Source organism: Schistocerca cancellata, chromosome 7, assembly GCF_023864275.1.
Source record: "Schistocerca cancellata isolate TAMUIC-IGC-003103 chromosome 7, iqSchCanc2.1, whole genome shotgun sequence".
NCBI lineage: Eukaryota > Metazoa > Arthropoda > Insecta > Orthoptera > Acrididae > Schistocerca > Schistocerca cancellata.
This window is the reverse complement of record NC_064632.1, coordinates 288986196-289009717: the sequence shown is the minus strand read 5'-3', so window position 1 is coordinate 289009717 and position 23522 is coordinate 288986196. Positions and strand designations below refer to the sequence as shown.

The window sequence follows — 23522 nt, the reverse complement described above, 5'->3', positions numbered from 1 at the left end:
TTCACAAGCTTAATTTACAAGTAGGATCTACTTACATCAATTTCTGTTTGTAAGTAAAGGCTTTTCACGCTTTCTACGAATTGTGGAAGAAAAATTCAAATTCACTGCAGAAAATATAGCTTGCAGGCTAAATTAAGTTGCAGTATTTGGTTATCATTGTTTTATTTAGAGCAAGAGTAATTCAATGAATTCTTGTGAAAGGAAATGTAAAAACGAAAAAGTTTCTAGAGTATCGTTACTCTCAGCATTAAAGCCCCCAAAGAAGTGCGAAAGATCTGACAGTATAATCAAATATGACAGTTTATTAATACACTCCTGGAAATTGAAATAAGAACACCGTGAATTCATTGTACCTGGAAGGGGAAACTTTATTGACACATTCCTGGGGTCAGATACATCACATGATCACACTGACAGAACCACAGGCACATAGACACAGGCAACAGAGCATGCACAATGTCGGCACTAGTACAGTGTATAGCCACCTTTCGCAGCAATGCAGGCTGCTATTCTCCCATGGAGACGATCGTAGAGATGCTGGATGTAGTCCTGTGGAACGGCTTGCCATGCCATTTCCACCTGGCGCCTCAGTTGGACCAGCGTTCGTGCTGGACGTGCAGACCGCGTGAGACGACGCTTCATCCAGTCCCAAACATGCTCAATGGGGGACAGATCCGGAGATCTTGCTGGCCAGGGTAGTTGACTTACACCTTCTAGAGCACGTTGGGTGGCACGGGATACATGCGGACGTGCATTGTCCTGTTGGAACAGCAAGTTCCCTTGCCGGTCTAGGAATGGTAGAACGATGGGTTCGATGACGGTTTGGATGTACCGTGCACTATTCAGTGTCCCCTCGACGATCACCAGTGGTGTACGGCCAGTGTAGGAGATCGCTCCCCACACCATGATGCCGGGTGTTGGCCCTGTGTGCCTCGGTCGTATGCAGTCCTGATTGTGGCGCTCACCTGCACGGCGCCAAACACGCATACGACCATCATTGGCACCAAGGCAGAAGCGACTCTCATCGCTGAAGACGACACGTCTCCATTCGTCCCTCCATTCACGCCTGTCGCGACACCACTGGAGGCGGGCTGCACGATGTTGGGGCGTGAGCGGAAGACGGCCTAACGGTGTGCGGGACCGTAGCCCAGCTTCATGGAGACGGTTGCGAATGGTCCTCGCCGATACCCCAGGAGCAACAGTGTCCCTAATTTGCTGGGAAGTGGCGGTGCGGTCCCCTACGGCACTGCGTAGGATCCTACGGTCTTGGCGTGCATCGGTGCGTCGCTGCGGTCCGGTCCCAGGTCGACGGGCACGTGCACCTTCCGCCGACCACTGGCGACAACATCGATGTACTGTGGAGACCTCACGCCCCACGTGTTGAGCAATTCGGCGGTACGTCCACCCGGCCTCCCGCCTGCCCACTATACGCCCTCGCTCAAAGTCCGTCAACTGCACATACGGTTCACGTCCACGCTGTCGCGGCATGCTACCAGTGTTAAAGACTGCGATGGAGCTCCGTATTCCACGGCAAACTGGCTGACACTGACGGTGGCGGTGCACAAATGCTGCGCAGCTAGCGCCATTCGACGGCCAACACCGCGGTTACTGGTATGTCCGCTGTGCCGTGCGTGTGATCATTGCTTGTACAGCCCTCTCGCAGTGTCCGGAGCAAGTATGGTGGGTCTGACACACCGGTGTCAATGTGTTCTTTTTTCCATTTCCAGGAGTGTAGCTTTTGTGAAGCATGTTTCCTCATTGTGTACCGTGTCGGATTTCATTTGACCAGAGTTAGAGCTTTAATTTTTCCCTTGCTGACCTTTGTCGGAGGCGTCGTCCAGATCTGGCGAGTGGAGGCTGCTGGCGTCCGGAGGCGTCTTCGCCTTAAGCGGAGCTGCGCATGCGCCGTAGCTGGGTCGTCGGGGCGCTGGGGGCACGCCGGGCGCGCTCGTCACCTGCAACAAGCGCAACCGTTTCCGTGGCAACGTAACTGCTGCGAAGCGACATGTTACGAACACATCACTCATACAGGCAGTAAACCTGTTATGTAACTGCTATATCTGATGAATAGAAAAGGTATAAGACATACCGTCGTTGAAGGAACAGTTTCACGTAACTGATTTTTCCGAGTATCCAAATTTGGCTAAGTTTCGTTCTTGAGGCAGTGCACCTACTGTTCTGGTAGCAGTGACGACCTTTCAGTTACATATAATGAAAATGCAGCTCAAGAAATACCGTGTAAGACGAATAAGGTAAAAACAATCTTCGGTATAACTGTAAAAGAAACACATACCACGTAACTGGAGCGTTGGTAGTTCGGGTTGTTTGCAGGCAGTGCTGTTGTCTGTATGGAGGCTACAGTGCTCGAAGACTGCAGGAAAATAAGAAACAGCTGACGAGGATCGGCGACTTGTGCAGTGAGCAGCAGCTCCTAATCCATCTCTGAAGTAAATATCAAATCATACGCTGCTTTGAAGCGAGCAACGATTTCTTTCTCGGATAAAACAACATTTTGTGAAAAACTGTCGATTTACGCCAACTGGAACTTTGACTCGTGAATGCCTTTGCAACTCGGACAGATATGTAACAAGCAGTAAAAATGTGCTATGTTTGAGAGCGGTTTTACATTTAGGCATAAAATCTACACAGTGTCAGTTACGCGGTACAGTTACTTCGACGACTGTACCAAGCACATTGTAGCTGGTACGAGCATAATATCAGAGTCCGATAACGAGTAACAAATATTATTTTCGATTTCACCAAACGCATCAGCGTTGCAGACGACACTGTAGTGGAAAAAGCCAACGGATTCTCCTATTTTGGAATTAACACTACATACTCTGTTCGAAGCAAAGATGGTAACAGAAGTAAATTAGCATTCGCGATGACGGCTTTCTTCATTAAAACAGGTCTACTGGTAATGAGATATTAGTGTGAAAATGAGAAATAATTTCCTGGAAGCGTATGTCTGGCGTATAACAGTGAAACAAGCTCCACAGGAAGTACAACGCAATATTATCACAAGATGGGAAGAAACAGACAGCAACGAACCAACCGATACTCTGCTACGCTTGTGCAAGCTACAGCGCCCCAGTGTCTTATACTGTAGGATCACCGATGTGCCGTTAACTGCAGTTAATTATAACGAATCGTACCAAGAACGACCTGGTTTTGATTCATCTTCAATGGGCCAGTGCCTTGAAACATTATGCTTTCATAACATGCAATTTATAATACCAAAACAACAAAATAGTACTACTCTTTAACCACCAATATGACATTTCCTGTCATTTTTTTTACAACAAAATGTACCAACAACGACTCGTTTTCAAGAGATCTTCAATGTGCCGCCTCTTTGAAGAAGCTTATGTTCAAATGACGAAAGTCCACCAAATACGGGCTTCAACTCATTAAGACGAAACTCAATATGGCGTTTCCCAAGTTCTGCCTGTGGCGTATACATGATGTACGAGGCCTACGAGAAACACAGGCCGCGCGCGCACGTCACGAACGTAGGCCCGCACTCGCTCGGTTGCTGAACGCAGCAGACATACTACGTTTCTACACCCGTGAACTCGTTACTAGATGTGTACGTGCAAACGAGAATTGCATCTTCTACTAGAATCTGCTATTATGGAGTCTCACGGTTATTAATCCTACAATGATCAGAGGTCCATAGACCTACTTATAATTTGTTATGGCTGTACTGGGGTATAGTAAAATTAAAAACATGCCAAAATGATTTTCAGTTGCATAAGGCACCACTTCTTGTATGAAATGAGGACTGGTAAACAGAAGAGACTAAATGCAATAAAAAAGTTGTTATACCATTTCTATCGAATATTGATATTAAATTAAACTTTGTTGGAGTACTGTTAATCAGTAAGACTTCATTATGTCAGATTCCAGTAGAAGATGCAATTCTCGCTAACGGGTACACGCCCAGCTGCAAGTTAACAGGTTTAGAAACGCATGTTGTCCGCTGAGCTGAGCCATCGAGCCAGTTCAGGCCTACATTCGTGACGTACGCGCCGCGGCCTGTCTTTCTCGTGGGCCTCGTATCATGTACACGTTACGTAGGACGGCTAGGCTGGAAGCGGCTGAGCCATTTGAAGGTCCATAAGTTCTACCACAGAACAGAAAATATACAGAAAAGAAAGCAGGAGGCGGTTCCTTTGATATGTTTTAAATAAAGCGTTGCACTCGATGCCGTATTGAAATCCAGTAACCGCGAAACGACATCTCCCCACTACTACGGCTCGCAATGGACATTCTTACGAAGGGTAATTAATCTAACCCACTAAATAAAAGAAAATTACGAAAGGAAACGCTATTAAAGTTGTGATAAATATTTAATGAAAACTGATCACTAAGGCTTTTAAATTCCTTACTGTTCAAGTGTGCTAACTGTGAACTGTCGCTACTTTTAACTTTATATGACAATGAGGTATATTGTTTTGTAAATATCGCTTCTTTTCTTTGCAGACATTTTATTTTACTTCTTCACTTTTTTGTCTCCGCTCGCTAAAAGCGGGAAATCCTGGTTCGAGTCCCGGTCCAGCACAAATTTTCGTACCTAAGACTATTGATGCCAAGATATTGACGATCAGCGAATTTATTTCTTATTTACATATGTATAATAGTAACCTACATTAAAATTTAATTTATGCAATGTATTTAATTAGCCAAGACCCATAAATTCGCTGTAACGTGGAACGCAATATGAATCATATTCGTTTAATAAATTACGATTGATAAGTGTCGCAAGGAACATTCTGTCATGCTTTGTCATAAATGTGAGATTTGCTCCAGCTTTTACATTAAGTAACTGCTGGTCTGGAATGTTTTATTCATCATTTTCTTCCAGTACATCAATAAATCGCTATCGCTAGTTTGAGAAATGTGGGTCTACTTGAACGAACAGTTCAGGACACAGCTGCAGACTATGTGCAAGTGGTGCTGTCAGGCAACGCGCTCAAATAAATTTTCAGCATACTGTAGACAATTTCAGCAAGTCAGCTACGTTTAGTTCACAGCACCACATCAGCTACAATGAGCTGAACGTAAAGTAACCACGTACCAAATTTTGCACTGAAAACCCTTCAAATTTTATGGTACAGACTATTAGCAAATTAATTATCCCAGTATCCACAATATGTACCAAAAAAATTCACAGTTCATATTCTAACTGTGATATGAAACTATAAGATACGAAAGAAATCAATTCTGTGCGCCCATTAGTTTCCTCACAATCGAATGAGAAGTATTACGTATGGTCGTGAAGAAAATCCACAAATTCGAAAGCAGTCATTTTTAATTTCTCAGAGGAAACCGAAAACCCCTACCGAAAAATTAGCTGCAAGTGTTGATAAAGCTGTGAATAATTTAAAAAAAACAGTATTGTTACGATTTAATGAGATATTATTGTTTACAGCACGAAAACCTTAAAGCTCGGTTTTGACGAGTACTGCCATCAGACGCTTAGTGTGAACTACTCGTCACTCCCCTGTGTGGGTTTCTCTCTTATTAGTGCTCATTATGTATTTCTAACTTTAACGGTGTATCAAAGAACTGTTTACTTGTAGCTAATCCCAGCCGCCAAAATACACAATTAATTAAATAAACAAAACGTAATCTTTTGCCTTTGACTTCAGGCGTGGTCTGTTACTCGGTTTCAGTACTGCCGATTTTACGCATGCGCACAAAATTTTGGCTCATAGACCGCAGCCGAGTTCCCGTTCTCTATTCTGTAGCTATACTGTTTAGCAGCCACGCCCGAAAAACGCCTCTTCATGGACACATCTCTCACCTAGTAGGTACTAACTGTTCGGAAAACATCGTCCGATATCCGTAGATTCAAAACCGTTGACTGTCATTGTGTGAAATCGTGTCGTAAATATTCGAAATGAGTGCTGATAATTCAAATCCTTTAATCCACTATCGAGAAATGCCTTTTGGGGTGGCTCCGCCTCAGAGGCTTTACTACGAGCTGTGCGTGATATGGAAAGAAACCAGCTATGTATATTTTACTTAAGATCGGTTCAATTAAATAGCTAAATATTATGAAATATGATTGTATTGCGTAGTTACAATAATTTGTAAAAAATCCAAAACAATTTTAAAGAACTTGGCATAATGCCGTAGGTGAACACAGTGGCTTCCAGTAAATTTTAATTGTAGTTTTACTGTGTGTGTGTGTGTGTGTGTGTGCGCGTGTGTTTACGGGTGCTCAATAGCAAGGTTAACGGCGCCCATACGAAAAATAAGTGGAAACGAATGAGCTAAAATGGCTAAAGTTTCGTCAAACAATGAGTAAATGTACAGAGCTACACTCACTTTCTCTAAGCTTCAAGCATGGTCAGTCTATCGAGCACACTATCCCATATCCTTAAAATAACGTAAAATTCTAAAATGCACTAAAACCGTAATGAAAACACAAGTAATACAAGTGAAGAGCTAAAAAGCAGTTGCTATACCATACACCATTTGAGTAACCTGATGCTAAAATATACAGTAATAAATAATTTATAAGTTGCAGGAGATGCTTACAGTTGTTCAACGAAACTGTAATCTAACATGCTGTTGCAGGTCTCCAATACATGAATGCAAATGTATTAGGATCATTACTAATCTAAGGCCTTGAAGACTTTGTAGATGTTTTTGGTCCTAGTTTTGTGTTTTTTGTATTTATGAATTTCAGTCTTTTTGACAAAAGAGAAATAGCCCAAAGGACAATAATGATATGTAATAATAGGTTCTAAAACATCAAATTTTGAGAGGTATTTTCAGAGTGTTTTGAAACTAAATTCGCATGTAATTCTCTCAAGACACTTCCGTATTCCTGAACACCATTTACAAAAGGCTGACTCTTTCTTGTATAGGAATATTTTTGAAACTACATCACAAAAGTCTGCTAGTCACACGTGGTCGAAAACAAAAAAGCGCATCGAGCTATTTAAAGAATTAAAAATCGGGGAACACCGAAAGAAATGAGTAGAGCTCCGGGTAGAACAAACTGAACGCGAAAAAAGAAATAATCAGTTACGCTTTACTAGCTTCACTTCCTAATACTCTAAATTACTGTTGTCCCTCAAAGCGTAACAGAGTAACTTAACTGTACAATTCGCTTCTGACCAAGCTCAAAGAGAAGATGACCCTTTTTCTTGTCGTCGCGGCTCTCTCTCCCGCGCACACGACCGGAGAAATCTCATCGGTCATCAACAAAAAGCGTGACCCCTTTCAACATCTGCTCTACAACTGAAACTGTTTGACCTCTGCGACAAGCGGTCTCCCTGTCTATCTACAGAATCAGAGGTCTCGCATTTTACATCCTGTGCAAAGCGGCAGGATTATGCAAGTTGATAGGCGATTACTGTAATTACTGCTACCTCTTAATGACAGAAAGGAGTGGGACAAATATGCCATCTACCTCAAGCTGTCAGTCATTTCTCACACTCTTTCATACATTTTCTGTTCCTTTTCAAGCACAGGGAGGCTTAATAACGCTTCACTTATGAAACGAGTCGGCCCACAAATTTTCGGACGCATTCATACACGTGTCATTTGCAGAAAGCAAGTAGTGTGATTCGTAATACGCATTACATGATTCGTTTTCCTGGCGCTTCTGGCTGTATGTGACATTTTGGAAAGGTGGTAATGCTCCCGTTCGCGAAAGAACTTTAACTGTCATGCACGTTACACTTTATAAGATGACCGTAGAAGACCGTGCTGTGCTCAAATATGCATGGCACACGATGTTTTCACGAATTGACGACAATATGCCCACACTGGCTGAAACTAATAATGCAAATAAGGTAATTTAAAATATAGCCTGGTGGAATCACGTCATTTATCAAATTTATGAAGGCTGCGGGCCCATCCAGATGAAAATACGTTTGTCTGTGCTCTGTGCATACTCCTATAAACTGTGTGGCAAGGTGTTCCCCAGAAGCATATTCAGGTCCTCTTTGAATCTTTGCAACGCCGTCTAGATACTGTCGCTGCAGCACGTGGTGACTTCGCGCCGTACTGATTTCGCTCGAAGAATGTGCATACACAGTTCTGTAATTCTAATCATTTCTGTATTTCCGTGTCCCTAATCTGTGGAATAAATTTCATTGCAACATTATGTCTTCCTTAGCGATGAAATTTTCATAGACGGTGGTGTGTGAGGTGAATATAATTCGATAAACTTTGCTAACTCAAGCTGCATGCGTTATGACAGTTACCTATAAAAAAATAGCCGATTTCCAACAATATGTCACACAAGTATATTGAGACAGTACTATATGAGACGTTCTGACTCGGGAGTCTCCAGAACGTTGGTTTGGCAGCGGTAACGAAAATCTCTGGCCTCGTAACTTACCGACATTTTGTCTTTCGCTTTAATACTAATGCTTTTGCCAACAATGAAATTCCGCTGTATTCTGAGTAAGATATAAAACAAAGTTGAACCCAATTAAGTGATACAAACGACTTCGTTGAAGAAAAAATTTTGCGCCGAGTGTGAGTGCAGGTTGTAAATTACGTTTCGAATCACTGTCGTCGTCCTCTTGTATACAGGGACTGAAAATCTGCCTGTTCAGTCTCACATTCCTTTTCTATTGTAGCTCAGATTGTTCCTTCAACCTCTCATTCTTCACGTGTTAAATCAACCTCTGTCTATATTCCGTGATTTCCTCGTTAACAGAATGTGCATTCAACGCATCATCAAAGTTTTCATTTATAACTGTCTTCTTCAACAGTACCCCACGCTCCTTATATTTTATTGCTACCTTTCTTTATATTTATCCATTTCTCGTTTCTGTACCTGAGTTATGTTGTCTTCATAGTTTCATTTCGCCTTTTATTAAACGTGATGCAGTAATCTACATAAGAAGAAATGATCATCATCATAAACTAAGAGAAATCAGAGCTCGCACGGAAAGACTTAAGTGCCCATAGTTGTTGCGCCATGTTCAAGAACGAAACCGTAGAGAAGTAGCTTGAAGGTGGTTCAATGAACGCTCTGCCAGGCATTTAATTTTGAACTGCAGAGCAATCATGTAGATGAAGATGTAGATGTAATCTACATTGTTTATTTTCTCATTATAAGTATTATAAAGTGTGTTACCATCTCATTTGAGGAACTATTTCCTTCATTAGTTGACGGATTTTTGTTTCTTACAATCGTCCACGGTTACATCATATCAGTTTATGGTTATGATTATGTACACAGTGCCAAAGTGTGGCCATGGTGCTGTGAGTGTAGTGCACTAAAAAGATAGTGTAACGTTGTAAATAAATAAATTTCCTTTAAGTAGCCCTGAACTACCAAACTCGAAGAATGGATAACGAGCTGTCTGTTTCAAGGAAACCCGAAGTATACTTCAGAAACTACCAAGCGCGGAATATTATGTTTGACAAGTCGAATCACTATTACTGTTATTATTGTTATAATGAACTAACAACAACAATTAGGGCCGGTTGGGCTACATTTTTCATTGAAAATATTTGACAACTTACGTATATAGTGAACTGCTATTTGTTCAAAGGTTTCTTGCAGCACAGAAGCAAATGCGCCTATACTCCGCAAACCATTGCATGACAGATCGTAATTTTCAGTACGTAAAAGGTACGCAAGGGTATCAGGATTTCTAACCATTTCATTCTCGTGTGGAGTGCTGGAAGGAGACTGCTTAATTTATTATTCTTATGCGTGGCGTAATGAGAATGTTTTTACCCTCGCGTTTTCCAAGGAATCGATGAGTCTGTAACATATTCCTAGATTTATCACTCAATAATGCTTCTTGAAGCTTTACAAGAGGTCTACTTGGGTCAGTTGGGGTCTCTCTGCCACTTGAAGTTTTCAGCATATCAGATAGCTCGTCTGTACGTGAAACTGAACTGTGACAATTTTTGCTGCATTTCTCTATAACCATTCGATATTTCCTTCAGTTCCACCAGAGTTGTTCGGAAAGTAAGGAACGATCGGTCGCGAAATGGAAACCACAGTGAAAATCAAAACTCTTTTCTTTGCACATTTAGCTACACCTCCCAGGTACTTCTCTACATGGTCGCCGCTCCGAGTTAGACATTCGTCAGAGCGTTATACCAAATTTCCAACACCATCGTCACAGAAGGCAGCCGCCCGTGCCTTCCGATAATTCTCTACACTGGTCTACAGCGCGTAGCCTGCGCCCAAGTGTTGTCTTTGTATCCAGAGTTTCATTTGAACAGAGATGATACTCAGGACGAGCCAATTAGGACTGTGTTGTGGGTCATCAAACACTTCCCATCGGAAAGGCTGCAAGAGCATCCTCATTGCCCCAGCACAGTGCGGCTGAGAATTGCCATGAAGAAGAGAGTGCGTGACAGTTGTGTTAGGTGGGCTGCATTCATTAAGGCGAAGCCTCTCAGTGGGCGCACCTACTTGGTGGGAGGCATCGATGTTCTAGGCACCTTTACTCGCTCACTGTGCGGTCACAACTGAAAAGAGAGTCTTGATGCGATCGACGGGCATACCAGAGACACTGCCCAAAACGTCTGTAAAAAGCCTCGTCAGATTTTCACAGTGGTTTCCATTTCGCGATCGATCGTTCCTCACTTTCCAAATACCCCTCGTGTAAAGTAAGAATCCCTCACAATCGACCTTCAGCCTAACACGACTGGCACAACTGTTTTTTAACAGAAAATTAAAGTCCTACATTATTGACGTCAGTATGTTAGATTTTGAAACATGATTTCTGTTCGTAAATTAAGACAATTTTGGAGACTGAAAATATGATCTGTAGGAGTAATGATGATTATCGCAAAGTATCATCGTGTGGAATCCAGAGTCTCTGTTCGCTCACCAAATCTGGAAAGCACAGAATACCGTTGCCCAGATGGATGCCGTGTTCCTTAACTTTGACAAGGCGTTGGATAAGACTTTGCACTGCCACTTATTGAACAAAATACAAGCATAAAGAATATTAGAACAGCTATGTAAAAGGAATGAAGTGTTTCTAGCAGATGGAGAATAATTTTCAGTCGTAATAGATACCTGGTGGGGACCCCAAGGGACTGTTAGAAGATATGTAAATGACCTTGTGGATAGCACTGATACTCTTACTTGTATTGTAAACAGTGTTGTACACAGAGAAGTCGCAACGAAAAAAATGCAGAAAAATGTAGGAATAGCCGCAGAGGACAGATGATTATTGCAGGAATGGTAGCTGCCCCTAAAACATGAACAAATATTACGTATTGCGTATAAACAGGCAGAAAGATCACATCCATTAAACATCTGTATAACGAAAATTTTAAAGTGTAAGGACCATATAAAACTATTCGCTGATGAGACACATGAAAGAATTCTCAGGAAGTATAGCCCACTCACAAAGATGGTACGTTATATGTTGTTGTTGTTGCGGTCTTCAGTGCTGAAACTGGTTTGATGCACCTCTCCATGCTATTCTATCCTGCGCAAGCTTCTTCATCTCCCAGTACCTACTGCAACCTATATCCTTATGAATCTGCTTGGTGTACTCATCTCTTGGTCTCCCTCCACGATTTTTACCCTCCACGCTGCCCTCCAATACTAAATTGGTGATCCCTTGATGCCTCAGAACATGTCCTACCAACCGATCCCTTCTTCTAGTCGTGTCACAAACTTCTCTTCTCCCCAATTCTATTCAACACCTCCTAATTAGTTATGTGATCTACCCATCTAATCTTCAGCATTCATCTGTAGCACCACATTTCGAAAGCTTCTATTCTTTTCTTGTCTAAACTATTTATCGTCCATGTTTCACTTCCATACATGGCTACACTCCATACAAATACTTTCAGAAACGACTCCCTGACACTTAAATCTATACTCGATGGTAACAAATTTCTTTTCTTCAGAAACGCTTTCCTTCCCATTGCCAGTTTACATTTTATATCCTCTCTACTTCGACCATCATCAGTTATTTTGCTAACCAAATAGCAAAACTCCATTACTACTTTAAGTGTCTCATTTACTAATCTAATACCCTCAACATCACCCGACTTAATTCGACTAAGTTCCATTATCCTCGTTTTGCTTTTGTAGATGTTCTTCTTATATCCTCCCTTCAAGACACTATCCATTCCGTTCAACTGCTCTTCCAAGTCGTTTGCTGTCTCTGACAGAATTACAATGTCATCGGCGAACCTCAAAGTTTTTATTTCTCCTCCATGGATTTTAATACCTACTCCGAATTTTTCTTTTAATTCCTTCACTGCTTGCTCAATATACTGATTGAGTAACATCGGGGAGAGACCACAACCCTGTCTCACTCCCTTCCCAACCACTGCTTCCCTTTCATGCTCCTCAACTCTTATAACTGCCATTTGGTTCCTATACAAATTGTAAATAGCCTTTCGCTCCCTGTATTTTACCCATGCCACCTTCAGATTTTGAGAGAGGGTATTCCAGTCAACATTGTCCAAAGCTTTCTCTAAGTCTACAATTGCTAGAAACGTAGATTTGCCTTTCCTTAACCTAGCTTCTAAGATAAGCCGTAGGGTCAGTATTGCCTCACGTGTTCCAGTATTTCTACAGAATCCAAACTGATCTTCCCCAAGGTCGGCTTCTACTAGTTTTTCCATTCGTCTGTAAAGAATTCGCGTTAGTATTTTGCAGCCGTGACTTATTAAACTGATAGTTCGGTAATTTTCACTTCTGTCAACACCTGCTTTCTTTGGGATTGGAATTATTATATTCTTCTTGAAGTCTGAGGGTATTAGGCCTGTCTCATACATCTTGCTCACCAGATGGTAGAGTTTTGTCAGGACTGGCTCTCCCAAGGTCGTCAGTAGTTCTAATGGAATGTTGTCTACTCCGGGGGCCTTGTTTCGACTCAAGTCTTTTAGTGCTCTGTCAAACTCTTCACGCAGTATCGTATCTCCCATTTCACCCTCATTTACATCCTCTTCCATTTGCATAATATTGTTCTCAAGTACATCGCCCTTGTATAGACCCTCTATATACTCTTTCCACCTTTCTGCATTCCCTTCTTTGCTTAGAACTGGGTTTCCATCTGAGCTCTTGATGTTCATGCAAGTGGTTCTCTTATCTCCAAACGTCTCTTTAATTTTCCTGTAGGCAGTATATATCTTACCCCTAGTGATATGTGCCTCTACATCCTTACATTTGTCCTCTAGCCATCCCTGTTTAGCCATTTTGCACTTCCTGCCGATCTCATTTTTGAGACGTTTGTATTCCTTTTTGCCTGCTTCATTTACTGCATTTTTTATATTTTCTCCTTTCATCAATTAAATTCAATATTTATTCTGTTATCCAAGGATTTCTACTAGCCCTCGTCTTTTTACCTACTTGATCCTCTGCTGCCTTCACTAATTCATCCCTCAAAACTACCTACTCTTCTTTCCCCCATTCCTGCCATTTGTTCCCTTACGCTCTCCCTGAAACTCTGTACAACCTCTGGTTTAATCAGTTTATCCAGGTCCCATCTCCTTAAATTCCCACCTTTTTGCAGTTTCTTGACTTTTAATCTACTTTTCATAACCAATAGATTGTGGTCTGAGTCCACATCTGCCCCTGGAAATATCTTACAATTTAAAACCATGTCCCTAAATCTCTGTCTTACCATTATATAATCTATCTGATACATTTTAGTATCTCCAGGGTTCTTCCATGTATACAACCTTCTTTCATGATTCCAGAACCAAGTGTTAGCTATGACCTCATATAACAGGCGATAAATAGATATTTCAGTGTTTCCCCACAGTCAGGGGTCCATATCAGATAGGATAAAGAGAGGACATCCGAAGAGCAGCCATTGTTCCTCCAAAATAATCTCCACTTAGCTGCTGCTGCCGGCGAGATGGCGACGTCCGCGTCGTTAGTGCATGATCCTTGAGTATGCATTCCTATAATTAGAGTCGTCTTGCTGGTCTCTTTGATTGTGAGTGCCTTTTGGACATAATAGGAAAGCTCGATGGCCGTAGAATTAATTCCATTTTGCGTATCTCGAAGCAACGACGAATGGAAGACAGGTTTCTATTCATTAACGCAAGACGTAACCCGACACCATAGTGTTTGTTTGACAGCTTAGCCACAGTCTTCAGGTTTGAGTTTTACTATTAGATGACTGCGCGGCAGTTTTCACAGTATATCCGTCCACCCGAAGTTAATTGTACCGTGAATAATTAATCCGCCGTTTATAGCGAACAATCGGGGCCGTACACAATTGTATTGTCTATGTAACCACTTCAATTACGCGGCAGTCAGCTCACAGCATTTGGGTGTTCACAGTTTAAGTGCTTTGTGTCAACATACGACAAGATTAGTCGTTACTGTATTTTCTGTTCGGTTTCACAGTTTGTGGTACGCAGTAAGTATTCCGTACTGCCTACAGTCGAAAACGATGTATTCACAGCATGCACCGCTGTGCACATCAAATTTTTAAACACAATGAGTCAAACTGAGATTCCGGCTAATGAGCAACGGGGCACGTTAAGTTACTAAATTTTTAATCGTGATACTCGTCGAAATCACAAATGTAACACTATTCAAACAGCGATATTTTTCACCGATCATGAACACACGCGTGGCACGGAATCACCTCCACTCTCTATGTTCCCCCTGCTCCAGGTTCTTTGTTGGTGCCTTCCTCTATCGATCTGTCGATACAACTTTACACTGTTCGTACATTCCGCTTCACATAAAACTTTCGGAGATACTAACAAGGGAACCTCCCCATCGCACCCCCCTCAGATTTAGTTATAAATTGGCACAGTGGATAGGCCTTTAAAAACTGAACACAGATCAATCGAGAAAACAGGAAGAAGTTGTGTGGAACTATGAAAAAAATAAGCAAAATATACAAACTGAGTAGTTCATGCGCAACATACGAAACATCAAGGATAGTGCGAGTCCAGGAGCGCCGTGGTCTCGTGGTTAGCGTGAGCAGCTGCGGAACGAGAGCTCCTTGGTTCAAATCTTCCCTCGGGTGAAAAGTTTAATTTTTTATTTTCAGACAATTGTTATCTGTCTGTCCGTCCGTTCGATGAGAGGTAACTGCGTCGTAGTATCGGGACGATACACCTAAACAAACATCGAAACACACGACGGTCTACACGCGGAAAAATTTGAAAACGTTAAAAACATATGTTTTGACAGACCACAGGGAAAACTGTGCGACTGTGAAAATGTTGCATTCATTTGTTGCAGTTGATGTGACAAACTCTTATGTTTTCATCACTTTTTTTGGAGTGATATCACATCCACAAGAAAACCTAAATCGGGCAAGGTAGAAGAATCTTTTTACACATTCGCCAAGTGTACAAGTTAGGTAGGTCGACCACATATTCCTGTCATGTGATGCACATGCCGTCCCCAGTGTCGTATAGAATATATCAGACGTGTTGTCCTGTGGAGGAGTCGGTTGACCTATGACCTTGCGATCAAATGTTTTCGGTTCCCATTGGAGAGGCACGTCCTTTCGTCTACTAATCGCACGGTTTTGCGGTGCGGTCGCAAAACACAGACACTAAACTTATTACAGTGAACAGAGACGTCAATGAACGAACCTAAAGATCATAACTTTGCGAAAATAAAGATAGTAAACTTCTCATTGGAGGGAAGACTTTAACCAAGGACCTTTCGTTCCGCAGCTGCTCACGCTAACCACGGGACCACGGCACTCCTGAGTTAACAGAATCCTTGATGTTGCCTATCTTGCGTATGGACTACTCAGTTTGTATATTTTGCTTATTTTTTTCGTAGTTCCACACAACTTCTTCCTGTTTTCTCGATTGATCTGTGTTCAGTTTTTCAAGGCCTATCCACTGTGCCAACTTATAACTAAATCTGAGGGGGGTCCGCTGGGGAGGTTCCCTTCTAAGTACATCGATTTACATTTAAACACAAAACCACAATTTTATATTACTCTGTCTGCACAAAATGAAACCAAATAAAATGTTAACAAATAAGAAAGCCTACAGCATCACAATAAATGAAAATGAGTATCGTATTCATAACAGACACATTAAGTAAACAAAAATATAACTTAAAGAAGTCATATGTATTTACAGTTGCGAGTATGATCCACTTCAAGCTGTATAATAGAACGACGACAATTCCATATTTATTGGCCGATACCGGGCACGTGATTTGCAAATAATAAGGGAATACCATTAATGTCCTTGAGTTTTCTCTCTTCCTTCATGAACGACATTGTGCAATTTTCCGCAATCCCACATACGGACAATATTTCTCTTATTTTCTTCGTAGTTTTTTCTTATCTCACCCCAGAGTTAGAAACTGTGCTCCACTGAGTGTGGCGAATTGACACGTCCTCCTCCACGCAATAACGGTTTCTCGTTGTGCTTGCTACTGTTTTTTTCTTTATTTTTAAATAATCTTTATGTAATTAATTTGCTTTGTATGCCTAATCTCTGCTTCTGGTTCTCTATGTTTTCCTAGGTCTCTGGGAGAGTGAATGGGACGTGGTGCTCAGGCCCTGGGTTGTGACCCCTGCCCATGTCGCTCCCACCCTCCCTTTAGGCATTGGCATTAGACTATCAATCTGCTAGTCCGTGTTGGCATCTTGGTTAAGGATTTTTTTCATTCAATATTTTTGTCGGTATATCTGATAACCGGAATACTTTTCTTTGCGTTTTTTAAAATAAAACATCGGGAGGAGTGATTAATAATCAAAAGAGTACATTACATTGCACTGAAAGTTATCTTTATCGTGATACACAGTATAAAAATAGGAACAGTTAAGGCGACCACTCACGTACAGCAGGAAATCTGGGTTCGTGTCCCGGAGCTGCTCAAACTTTCATTGTTGTCATTCCACTAGACAGCTAGAGGTGGTTCACATTTGCAAGTGCGAACACATCTTACTTCCCTCATGGCAGTTATAGTCTTCGGAGTGCCTTTTCCTTTGAACATGCATGCATGTCAGAAGGAATACAGCATAGTACTTGTTCACAACTGACACTGCACCCTCATATTTACAGAAACTTAATTGTAGCAAGAGTTACATTTAGAAAAAAAACCTTCACAGAGAATGATGAAAATGAAGCAGGAAATAATTAAAAGAAAATAAAGGAAACAATAAAAGAATCTATACCTACTCGTAGCGTTATCACTACACGCCCCCCCCCCCCCCCTATGAACCATGGACCTTGCCGTTGGTGGGGAGGCTTGCGTGCCTCAGCGATACAGATAGCCGTACCGTAGGTGCAACCACAACGGAGGGGTATCTGTTGAGAGGCCAGACAAGCGTGTGGTTCCTGAAGAGGGGCAGCAGCCTTTTCAGTAGTTGCAGTCTGAATGATTGACTGATCTGGCCTTGTAACACTAACCAAAACGGCCTTGCTGTGCTGGTACTGCGAACGGAAGAAAGCAAGGGGAAACTACGGCCTTAATTTTTCCCGAGGGCATGAAGCTTTACTGTATGGTTAAATGATGATGGCGTCCTCTTGGGTAAAATAATCCGGAGGTAAAATAGTCCCCCATTCAGATCACCGGCGGGGACTACTCAAGAGGATGTCGTTATCAGGAGAAAGAAAACTGGCGTTAACCGGATCGGAGCGTGGAATGTCAGATACCTTAATCGGGCAGGTAGGTTAGAAAATTTAAAAAGATAAATGGATAGGTTAAAGTTAGATATAGTGGGAATTAGTGAAGTTCGGTGGCAGGAGACTTCTGGTCAGGTGACTACAGGGTTATAAACACAAAATCAAATAGGGGTAATGCAGGAGTAGGTTTAATAGTGAATAGCAAAATAGGAATGCGTGTAAGCTACTACAAACAGCATAGTGAACGCATTATTGTGGCAAAGATAGATACGAAGCCCACGCCTACTACAGTAGTACAAGTTTATATGCCAACTAGATCTGCAGATGACGAAGAAATTGAAGAAATGTGTGATGAAATAAAAGAAATTATTCAGATAGTGAAGGGTGACGAAAATTTAATAGTCATGGGTGACTGGAATTCAGTAGTAGGAAAAGGGAGAGAAGGAAATGTAGTAGGTGAATATGGATTGGGGCTAAGAAATGAAAGAGGAAGCCGCCTGGTAGAACTTTGCACAGAGCATAAGTTTATCATAGGTAACACTTGGTTCAAGAACCATAAAAAAAGGTTGTATACATGGAAGAATCCTGGAGATACTAAAAGGTATCAGATAAATTATATAACGGTAAGACAGAGATTTAGGAACCAGGCCTTAAATTGTAAGAAATTTCCAGGGGCAGATGTGGACTCTGACCACAATCTATTGGTTATGAACTGTAGATTAAAACTGAACAAACTGCAAAAATGTGGGAATTTAAGGAGATGGGACCTGGATAAACTGAAAGAACCAGAGGTTGTACAGAGTTTCAGGGAGAACATAAGGGAACAATTGGCAGGAATGGGGGAAAGAAATACAGTAGAAGAAGAATGGGTAGCTCTGAGGGATGAAGTAGTGAAGGCAGCAGAGGATCAAGTAGGTAAAAAGACGAGGGCTAGTAGAAATTCTTGGGTAACAGAAGATACATTGAATTTAATTGATGAAAGGAGAAAATATAAAAATGCATTAAATGAAGCAGGCAAAAAGGAATACAAGCATCTCACAAATGAGATCGGCAGGAAGTGGAAAATGGCTAAACAGGGATGGCCAGAGGACAAATGCAAGGATGAAGAAGCACATATCACTTGGGGTAAGATAAATCCTGCCTACTGGAAAATTAAAGAGATCTTTGGAGATACGAGAACCACTTGCATGAATATCAAGAGCTCAGATGGAAACCCAGTTCTAAGCAAAGAAGGGAAAGCAGAAAGGTGGAAGGAGTATATGGAGGGCCTATACAAGGGCGATGTACTTGAGGACAATATTATGGAAATGGAAGAGGATGTAGATGAAGATGAAATGGGAGATACGATACTGCGTGAAGAGTTTGATAGAGCACTGAAAGACCTGAGTCGAAACAAGGCTCCCGGAGTAGACAACATTCCATTAGAACTAATGACGGCCTTGGGAGAGCCAGACCTGACAAAACTCTACCATCTGGTGAACAAGATGTATGAAACAGGCGAAATACCCTCAGACGTCAAGAAGAATATAATAATTCCAATCCCAAAGAAAGCAGGTGTTGGCAGAAGTGAAAATTACCGAACTATCAGTTTAATAAGTCACGGCTGCAAAATACTAACGCGAATTCTTTACAGACGAATGGAAAAACTAGTAGAAGCCGATCTCGGGGAAGATCAGTTTGGATTTCGTAGCAATGTTCGAACACGTGAGGCAATACTGACCCTACGACTTATCTTAGAAGCTAGATTAAGGAAGGGCAAACCTACGTTTCTAGCATTTGCAGACTTAGAGAAAGCTTTTGACAATGTTGACTGGAATACTCTCTTTCAAAATCTGAAGGTGGCATGTGTTGTGGCGTAGCAAGACAGCCACGCCACTCGGAGGTAGCCGAAAGGGACGCTAACTAATGCAGACGGGCGTGAAGTCTGAAACAGGATAACTATTGAATGGTAGCAAGAAAAGTACGTAGTTGCTTTATACTTAACTTTTATTCTCTGATGAATACAGCGTTCTTCTTGAGACATTTATACTATAACTCTCAAAGTAGGTAAGGCTAATGGCGCCTTGCTAGGTCGTAGTCATGTGCTTAGCTGAAGGCTATTCTAACTGTCTCTCGGCAAATGAGAGGAAGGCCTCGTACGTCTAGTCGCTAGCAATGTCGTCCGTACAACTGGGGCGAGTGCTAGTCCGTCTTTCTAGACCTGCCATGTGGTGGCGCTAGGTCTGCAAGTACTGATGGCGGCGACACGCGGGTCCGACATGTACTAATGGACCGCGGCCGATTTAAGCTACCACCTAGCAAGTGTGGTGTCTGGCGGTGACACCACAGCATGGGTAAAAAACAGGGAGCGAAAGGCTATTTACAATTTGTACAGAAACCAGATGGCAGTTATAATGGTCGAGGGGTATGAAAAGGAAGCAGTGGTTGGGAAGGGAGTGAGACAGGGTTGTAGTCTCTCCCCCATGCTATTCAATCTGTATATTGAGCAAGCAGTGAAGGAAACAAAAGAAAAATTCGGAGTAGGTGTTAAAATCCATGGAGAAGAAATAAAAACTTTGAGGTTCGCCGATGACATTGTAATTCTGTCAGAGACAGCAAACGACTTGGAAGAGCAGTTGAACGGAATGGATAGTGTCTTGAAAGGATATAAGATGAACATCAACAAAAGCAGTACGAGGATAGTGGAATGTAGTCGAATAAAGTCGGGTGATGCTGAGGGAATTAGATTAGGAAATGAGACACTTAAAGTAGTAAAGGAATTTTGCTATTTGGGGAGCAAAATAACTGATGATGGTCGAAGTAGAGAGGATATAAAATGTAAACTGGCAATGGCAAGGAAAGCGTTTCTGAAGATGAGAAATTTGTTAACATCGAGTATACATTTAAGTGTCAGGAAGTCATTTTTGAAAGTATTTGTATGGAGTGTAGCCATATATGGAAGTGAAACATGGACGATAAGTAGTTTGGACAAGAAGAGAATAGAAGCTTTTGAAATGCGGTGCTACAGAAGAATGCTGAAGATTAGATGGGTAGATCACATAACTAATGAGGAAGTATTGAATAGGATTGGGGAGAAGAGAAGTTTGTGGCACAACTGGACTAGAAGAAGGGATCGGTTGGTAGGACATGTTCTGAGGCGTCAAGGGATCATCAATTTAGTATTGGAGGGCAGCGTGGAGGGTAAAAATCGTAGAGGGAGACCAAGAGATGAATACACTAAGCAGATTCAGAAGGATGTAGGTTGCGGTAGGTACTGGGAGATGAAGAAGCTTGCACGGGATAGAGTAGCATGGAGAGCTGCATCAAACCAGTCTGAGGACTGAAGACCGCAACAAAAACAACAACATCATCACACGCTACACATCACATGATGATTTGTGGAGTATAGACGTACTTCTAGATGTAGCTACAAGAAATCTGCTTTTTAAAAAGATCGCATTTTCCCAGTATGTTGCAAGCGTAATCCGTCGTCTCCTTTACCTACGACTGAACCTAAGTGAACTTTCTATTTCATATGGCCAGTTGTGGCTTATTCCAGTTGAGAATCATTGATACATTAGTCATAGAACACTATGTTCCTTCGGTTTGGGATGTGCACAGTCTTACATATCTGAGAATTTGAAAGGAGTGGCCAGTCTTTGCACCCCACAGAAACTTTATCAAGTTCCGACTGGATATTCGCTATTTTCAGAGGAACTTCATTATAGAAGAAGGGCTAAAGAATGTGTTATACCTGCCTAATATCGTGTAGGGCTCCCGCGAGCACGCAGAAGTTCCGCAACACGACGTGGCATGTACTCTAATAATATCTGAAGTAGTGCTAGAGATAATTGGCAGAGTGAATCATTCAGGGCTATCTATAAATCCGTAAGAGTACGAGGGGGTGGAGATATCTTTTGAATGGCACATTGCAAGGCTCCCCAGATATGCTCAATAATATTCATGTCTGGGGAGTTTGGTGGCCAGCGGAAGTGTTAAAATCATAACAGTGTTCCTTGAGCCACTCTGTACAAATTCTGGACGTGTGGGGTGTCGCATTGTCCTGGCGGAATTGCCCAAGTTCGACGGAAAGCAAAACAGACATGAATGGATGCAGGTGGTCAGACAGGATGCTTCCGTACGTGTCGCCTGTCACAGTCGTATGTAGAGGTATCAGGGGCCCTATATCACTCCAACTATTATAGAGCTCCACCAGCTTGAACAGTCTCTTGTTGACATGCAGGGTCCATAGATTCAAGCGGTTGTCTCCATACCCATACATGTCAATCCACTCGACACAATTTTAAAAGGGACTCGTGTGACCAGGCAACATGCTCCCTGTCATCAATAGTCAAATGTCGGCGTTCACGGGCCTAGGCGAGGCGTAAAGCATTACCTCGTGCAGTCATCAAGGGTTACACGAGTTGTTCTTCGGGTCCGAGAGCCCATGTCGATGTTTCGTTGGGTGGTTCGCACGCTGGCACTTGTTGATGGCCCATCACTGAAATCTATAGCAGTTTGCGGAAGGGTTGCACTTCTGTCACCTTCAGCGTTTCTCTTCAGTCGTAGTTGGTCCCACTCTTGCAGGATCTTCTTCAGGCCACAGCGACGCTGGAGATTTGATGTTTTACTGGATTCCTGATATTCGCCGTATTTACACTAGTGAAATTGTCGTACGGGAAAAATCCCTACTTCATCGCTACCTCAGAGATGCTGTGTTCCATTGCTCGTGCGCCGGCTATATACCACGTTCAAACTCACTTAATCCTTGATAACCTGCCGTTGTAGCAGCAGTAACCGAACTAAAAACTACGCCATACACTTGTTGTATTATATAGGCGTTGCCGACCGTAGCGCCGTATTCTGCCTGCTTTCATATCTCTGTATTTGAATACGCATTCCTATATCAGGTTATTTGGCGCTTCAGTGTAGATAACATCGTCAGCAATAAATCTTAGGTTGCTATTAATAGTGTCTAATATGTCAATAATACGCAACAAAAATAGAAAAGCTGCCAATACTCTATAGTGAAGCATGCCAGACGCCACGTTTACGTAGCTCTCCATCCAAAATAAAACTTTGCGACTCCCCTACCAAGAAATCATCAGTTCACTCATAAATTTTGCTTCATATCCCACATGATCGCACCTTCGTCAATACGCGTCGGTCTGATGTGAAGTCAAATGTTTTTCGGAGGTCAAGAAATACTGCTCCTACGCGAGCGACTTGATCTGTGATTTACTGGATTTCATGCGAAGAAGGCGCTACTTGAGTTACGTACAACCAATGTTTTCGGTATCAATGCTAGCTGAGATGTAGGAGGTCATTCTACATTTACATCTACCTACATGCACTACATACTGCGTGGTGGTGGATACCTAGTATCACTACTAGTTATTTCCACCCACAAATAGAGCTAAGAAGAAACGATTGATTTATCTTTTCTTCGTGGAACGTTGGCGGCAGGAGAACCGTTCAAACGAGCTTCAAACGCCAGTTCTCTAAACTTTTTCAATACTGAACGGCGAAAAGGACGTCTACCTCCCTCCAGGGATTCCCACTTCCTTTCACGAACCATCTCTGTAATAGTCGCGTGATGATAGAACCTTTCGGTAAGAAATTTACACCGCCTCTCAATTGCTTTGATGTCTTCTTTTAGTCCGACCTGGTGGGGTATCCTAACACTCGAGCAGTACTCAAGAATGTGCCTGACTAGTGTTCAATACGTGGTCTCCTTTATAGATGATTCACACTTTACTAAAATTCACCCAATACAATTTCCGGAAAACACGTTCAGAAGTATGTCACTAGACTACCTGTCCGTACTACCTGCAGTGTATCAGTATACGTTCCTGTCTAAACTCGATGAAAGTCACCCGTAACTTGTATGGCATGATCTGGGTATTTCCTCGCTACTGAATGTGGACTTCCTTTGAATAATTCTAAATCTGTCATGGCGCAATCGGGTGGCGTGTAGAAACATCCGATAAATCTGTTCGAGA

The 23522-nt window shown here is 42.2% G+C and overlaps 1 protein-coding gene across 1 annotated transcript in view; it reads right to left on the bottom strand.

Annotated features, from left to right (window-relative positions):
• The window catches only part of LOC126092242 (dipeptidase 1-like), a 704929-nt gene that overhangs the window by 494843 nt on the left and 186564 nt on the right, over positions 1–23522 (bottom strand). The window contains exon 3 of the mRNA XM_049907748.1: positions 1820–1955. Coding sequence (XP_049763705.1) covers positions 1820–1955 — 136 coding nt within the window. The remainder of the gene's footprint in view (positions 1–1819; positions 1956–23522) is intronic.